The 6553-nt window shown below is 51.1% G+C and overlaps 1 protein-coding gene across 3 annotated transcripts in view; it reads left to right on the top strand.

Annotated features, from left to right (window-relative positions):
* The first annotated feature begins 452 nt into the window (after positions 1–452).
* The window catches only part of LOC125553130 (pirin-like protein), a 45624-nt gene continuing 39523 nt past the window's right edge, over positions 453–6553 (top strand). Inside the window, exons 1-5 of one of the 3 annotated variants that reach the window (XM_048716916.1) lie at positions 456–897; positions 983–1100; positions 1206–1268; positions 1366–1469; positions 1582–1918. In XM_048716916.1, coding sequence (XP_048572873.1) covers positions 782–897; positions 983–1100; positions 1206–1268; positions 1366–1469; positions 1582–1891 — 711 coding nt within the window. In that variant the 5' untranslated portion in view covers positions 456–781 and the 3' untranslated portion in view covers positions 1892–1918. Of the gene's footprint in view, positions 898–982; positions 1269–1365; positions 1470–1581; positions 1919–6553 lie in introns of those variants that run through there. The other 2 variants (XM_048716915.1, XM_048716917.1) reach the window with 2 other exon arrangements.

The following is a 6553-nucleotide window of genomic DNA, read 5'->3' on the forward strand; positions in this document are numbered from 1 at the left end:
TTCAAGGCCTTCTCACTATGAATTCAAATATATAAAACTATTCAAAATTGGAGTTTTCATTCAAAAGATATTTATCATCCAAATTTTCACAATGAAACTAAATGGAATTCTTTTGATGGGGAGAGAGAGAGAATATTTTAACTTGCATGCAACCGGCCTTCTCTTAACATTTTCTCTCTCTCATGACAAAAGCTGACAATAGCATGCAAAGGTGCCACATGTATTTCCATTGTATAAAGTTGCTGCTGAGATTAGTAACTTATACCTAGGGAACCGCACAGATCTTGATGAAACTGACTAACGATGGATGCAACACCAGTACATACCAGCTCTGGTAAATTTTCCTAGTCGGTGACGACCGCCCCACGGCTGCACGTCGTCGGGCACCACCCCCCTTGTCCGGAAGCCCAAGCCGCCGCAGCCGCAAAAGAAAAGAAAACGAAAGCATCCGTGCTGCGCTGACCGCACGCTCCACCTATTCAACTCAACGCCCGCCTGGGGAAGGAGGAGGTCATCCCCGCATCCGCCATGATCCAGCGCCTCATAGAGTCATAGGTCATGGCGACGAAGATGCTGAGGCAGCACCTCCCCCTCTTCTCCTATTTATACGGCGCTCGCGCGCCTCACCAGGCAGAATAGCCATCGTGTTCCCCTGGCATCCAGGAAGACAAGTTCAAGCTCTAGAACTAGAAGTAGCACCAACACCAAGCAGCTTCTTCTGCTAGTCCTCCTCCTCTTGGTTCTTGGTTTGACGGTCGTCTTCTTGTTCCCACTAGCGATCATGTCTTCGTCTTCCACGCCCGTGACGTTCGAGAATCCGATGAAGGTGATGAAGAAGGTGCTGTCCTTGTCCCAGTCCGAGGGGGACGGCGCCACCGTCCGCCGGAGCATCGGCGGGTAAGACACCAATCGCGATGAATTCTGAATTTCTCATTATGTGAAGCTGTCCTTGACCTCAGTCTGTCTCTTCTTCCTCCTTCAGTTGCGAGCTCCGGAGCCTGGACCCGTTCCTCCTGCTGGACGAGTTCTCCGTCTCCAAGCCCGCCGGCTTCCCCGACGACCCCCACCGGGGCTTCGAGACCGTCACCTACATGCTCGATGTAAGCATCTTCTTCTTCTTCCATCTCGTGTTATGTTCTATTGATATTGCCCGCAAGGTGTTTGCTAAAATGCTTTCTTGTCTTTTGGCTTTTCTGACGATGCAGGGGGCATTCACCCACCGGGACTTCTCGGGGCGCAAGGGCTCCATTAGGACGGGAGATGTACAGGTCTGATCTACTCATCCAGTTCTTCAGACAAAACACCTGAACCATTTTATTTTACATGAGAACTAACATTGCATATGAATGCTCTGTTTCTCAATAGTGGATGACTGCAGGGCGCGGCATCGTGCACTCGGAGATGCCGACGGCCGACGGCGTGCAGAAGGGCCTGCAGCTCTGGATCAACCTCGCCTCCAAAGATAAGATGTATGTATCATGACAATGGTTATTTGCATATGAAGTCAACTTCTTTACATGACAATGATCAACCACTCGCACACTAATTCTGCTTATGCAAATGCCTATTCATTGATGCCAGGATCGAGCCGCGGTACCAGGAGCTCGAGAGCAAGGACATCAGCCAGGTCGAGAAGGACGGTGTGGCAGTGCGGATCATCGCCGGGGAGGCATTCGGGGTGCGGTCGCCGGTCTACACGCAGACGCCGACCATGTACATGGACTTCACAATGCAACCAGGGTCGCAGCTCCACCAGCCAATCCCCGAGGGCTGGAATGCCTTTGTGTACATCATCGAGGGGGAGGGCGTGTTCGGTAAGGAGGGTGCAGCATCGGGGAGCGCGCACAACTGCCTCATGCTTGGCGCGGCACTACTAGAAAAAGGGCTATAGATGGGATTGACACTAATGGCGCACCAGACAAGCGGTGCGCCATTAGTATATACTAATGGCGCACCACCTTCTGATACGCCATTAGAGTTGAAACTACTAATGGCGCACCTGGCCCAGGGTGCGCCATTAGTATCAAAAAAAATTTGAACTAGTGCGCCTGTCCAAACATACTAATGGCGCATCCAGACACGGTGCGCTATTACTAGTTGTAACTAGTAATGGCGCACCTGTCGAAAAGTGCGCCACTAATGTTGTTTTTTATTATATTTTTATTCCTTTTTTTGCAAAACTACTAATGGCGCACTGTTCCACCATGCGACATTACTAGTTTAAACTAGTAATGCGCACTGTGGAACAGTGCGCCATTAGTATGTTTTTTTTTTGCAAAACTACTAATGGCGCACCACCAGAAGGTGTTACTAATGGCGCATTTAGAGTTGGTGCGCCATTAGTAAGTGGGCAGCAACAAGATATTTCGGACAGCCTCTCCTACCCACACTCACTTTCTCCCTACTTCATTCTCTCCACCTCCTCCTTGTCTCGGGTGCCTCCTCTTTTTCACCTCATTTCCACCATAGATTCATTCAATTTAAGTGGTTAAATTACCTTGTTTTGATAGGTAAGTAAGGGGGGAAGCTATATTTATGTTGTTCTCCCTACAACAATGTGCACATGCACTTTTTATGGCCTAGCTAGATCTATGTATGTTCGTGGTGTTGCATATGTTTGTGGTGTTGCATATGTGTTTGTGTTTGGAGGTGTATCGGTATTTGAAATGCGATAGTTGCCAATATTTTGCCGGAATGTTGATTCATTTCCGTTTCGGCGAGAATTTTGGCATTAAGCATTCTTTTTGGTCCTATTTTTAGGGAAAGTCATGCCAAATTCTTTCTTGGTTCTAAAATATCGTTTTGCTCTACCCCGCAGGCGACCATGGTCCGCACGATGACCGAAGGCATCGTGAATAGGTTTTTGAGGTCCGCGAAGGCCGAGATGCTTCAAAAGAACAACACGGAGATAAGATGTCCGTGTCGAAGATGCAAGCTGAAGAGCCTTATTGCGGACCCGGATTCCGGGCAGGTGCGGGACCACCTGCTCTTGCGTGGTTTCATGGATGGCTATCGGTGGCAAGGTGATGAAGATGACTATGAAGTCGTCCATGGGGGCCGGGCAAGAAATGAGGAAGGGCAGCAAGACAACCACCGCGACTCGGGCGGGCGAGAAGACGAAGAATCCCCAGGAGATGATCATGACGGTGATGCTGTACACGGTCATCATGTAGAAGATGCAGGACATGATGATGAGGAAGATGCCGGAGCAGACGACGGGCATGATCATGAAGATGATGATGCCGGCGGAGCAGACGACGCTGGACCATCGATGGGCTGGCTGCAGGACCCTCATATTCAAGAGCTGCTTCTCAAGCAGACGGATAACGCAAGAGCTACCGCCCGAGAGAAAGCCAAGATGGATCAACTTGAGTTAGACGCAGTTACTCCATTGTATGAAGGATGCAGGCCCGAGGATACCCGCCTGAAAGTAACGCTCATGGCTCTGGAGATGAAGGTAAAACACAAAATGACCGACGCATGCTTCGACGAGAACATGTCATTCTGGCACGAACGTCTTCCCAAGGGGAACAAGTGCCCGACCAGTTTGGAGGAGGCGAAGAAAATCGTGTGTCCTCTAGATTTACCGCACGTGAAATACCATGTGTGCATGAACAATTGCATCATTTATTGGGATGAGCACGCGGAGTCTACCATATGTCCGGTGTGCGGCGTCACTCGATACAAGAAGAGGAAGAAAGCTCCTCGAAAAGTGGTGTGGTACTTTCCGATTACTCCTCGTCTGCAGCGGTATTTCGCGGACCCTAAGGTAGCAAAGCTCCTGCATTGGCACGCGGATAGGGAGGAGAAGAAGCGAGAAGATGACGCAAATGATCCGGAGATAGATAAAAAAGACAAGATGTTGAGTCACCCTAAGGATGCGAGCCAGTGGCAAGCGTTGAACTTCGAATACCCAGAATTTGGGAAGGATCCAAGGAACATCGTGCTGGGCGCGAGCACCGATGGAGTCAATCCGTTTGGCAGCCAGAGAAGCACACATAGCACCTGGCCTGTGTTTGTGTGGATGTACAACCTTCCCCCCTGGTTGTGCATGAAGAGGAAGTACATTCACATGAGTATGCTAATTGAAGGGCCGAAACTACCAGGGAACGACATCAATCTGTATCTGGGGCTGCTGAAGGAGGAGCTAGACACACTGTGGAAAACGACAGCCAATACGTGGGACGCCACAGAGAAAGAATATTTCCCTATGAGAGCCACACTGCTCACGACGGTGCACGACTATCTCGGTTACGGATATCTCGCAGGGTAGGTAGTCCACGGATTTTCTGGATGCGTAAGGTGCATGGATGACACAACGTATCGCCGGCTAGATAGAGATCCCGAGTCTTCGAAAACCGTGTTCATGGGACATCGAAGGTGGCTTCGCGACGATGACCCGTGGAGGAAACGCAAGGATCTGTTCGATGGTGAAACCGAACCCCGAAAACGCCCGTGTACGAGGAGCGGCGAGGAAATAGACAAGCTGTTGAAAAATTGGAAAGACTGCCCACTGCCGGGAAAGAAGCAAAAGGCGCCAGAGCCGGGAAAGAAGCGAAAGGCGCCAGAGCCGCTGCTGAAGGTATGGAAAACGAGGTCTGTTTTCTGGGACTTGCCGTACTGGAAGATCCACCGTGTGCCTCACAGCCTTGATGTCATGCATATCACGAAGAACGTGTGCGAGAGTCTGCTTGGTACCCTGCTCAACATGCCAGAGAGGACCAAAGATGGGCCGAAAGCAAGGGCAGACTTGAAATCAATGGGCATCAGGCAGGAGCTTCACGCTATATATGATGATGATGATGATGATGATGATGATGATGATGATGATGATGAGGCGAAGGACACAGAAAGTCGTCGTAAAGGCAAGAAGACCGGAAATGACTACCCTCCCGCGTGCTTCACTCTAAGTCAGGAGGAGATCGAGCAGTTTTTCACCTGCCTCCTAGGAGTAAAACTTCCTTACGGTTACGCGGGGAAGATAAGCAGATACCTAGACCCAGCGAAGCAGAAGTTCAGCGGAATGAAGTCTCACGACTGTCACGTGTTGATGACGCAGATACTTCCAGTTGCAATCCGTGGGATCATGGACGCGCACGTCCGTGAAACACTATTTGGCCTATGCAACTTTTTCGACGTCATCTCTCGGAAGTCGATTGGCGTGAGGCAACTCAGAAGGCTACAGGAAGAGATCGTGGTGATACTATGCGAGCTTGAGATGTACTTCCCGCCCGCATTCTTCAACGTTATGGTGCATCTGCTGGTCCATATAGTGGAGGATATCATCCAACTCGGGCCGACGTTCCTGCACAGCATGATGCCGTTCGAAAGGATGAATGGTGTCATCAAAGGATACGTTCGCAACATGTCACGTCCAGAGGGAAGCATAGCCAGGGGCTTTCTGACCGAAGAGTGCATCTCCTACTGCACGAATTATCTAGGCATCAAGAACCCCGTTGGTCTGCCCGTCAACAGGCACCTCGGCAGGCTCGCTAGATGGGGTGACCGTGATGGTCGCCGCGAAATGCATGTCGACTTCGAGGGTCGACTCGCCGACTTTGCAAGAGCAAACCTAGTCGCGCTACAACACATAGACGTGGTCGATCCTTGGGTGGTAGAGCACAAAACCTTTATTAAGAAGACGTACAATGACCGAGGCCAACAGAGGACGGACGGAGATATACTCAAAGAGCACAACTCATGTTTCACGCGTTGGTTCAATCAGAAGCTTCTGTCGTACCCTTTACATGAGGATTCTTCCGCGGAAGAACAACTCATATTCGCCTTGTCACAGGGCGTCGAGCACAACCTGATGACCTATGAGGCGTACGATATCAATGGCTACACATTCTACACCGAGGCCAAGGACATGAAGAGCGATGGTTATCAGAACTCCAGGGTAACGATGGAATCCTACACCGGTAACGACAAGGACAGATACTACGGAAGGATCGAGGTGTACGCCGGCCGCCACCTGTGCAGCAAGCGGCCCCTCCGTCAACTGCACGCCAGCCTCGACATTAGCCGAGCTCGACGCCATCATCACGGTAACTAATTAAGCCTCTCTCGGACGAGGACTTCATCTCCTTGCCTTTGACTGGGCATCCCTGACGCCCTACATGTTTTCGCAGGGCGCCGCCGACGTTCCGTGCACTCTCCTGCACTTCGTGAACAACGAGTTGGTCGATGTTGCCAAGGGCAAAATCGTTCAACCGGGCAACCCCTTGTTCCACGGTACCCAGATGCCACCCAACTTGTTTAGGGTTCAACTGGTTCGGGTGCTGCCAGGCTGCGATGAGTTGTTACCTCCGATTCGACCCGTCGGGGCCGACGATGATGACGTGATGACCCTCAGCGCCTTCCTGAGCTGGCCCCTGCTTTGGTCGAAGAGCCAGATTCGTTTGGGGGCGGGGGACACCACCCCAAAGACAACACCGCCAGTCGTGCCGGCGCCAAGTCGGCCCCATAGCAAGACCGCCGCAACGGTGCCGGACATCCCTATGCCACTGGATCCAAACGTACATATGGCACATGATCAGAATGACGACGACGA

The sequence above is a fragment of the Triticum urartu genome, chromosome 4 (assembly GCF_003073215.2).
Source record: "Triticum urartu cultivar G1812 chromosome 4, Tu2.1, whole genome shotgun sequence".
Taxonomy (NCBI): Eukaryota; Viridiplantae; Streptophyta; class Magnoliopsida; order Poales; family Poaceae; genus Triticum; species Triticum urartu.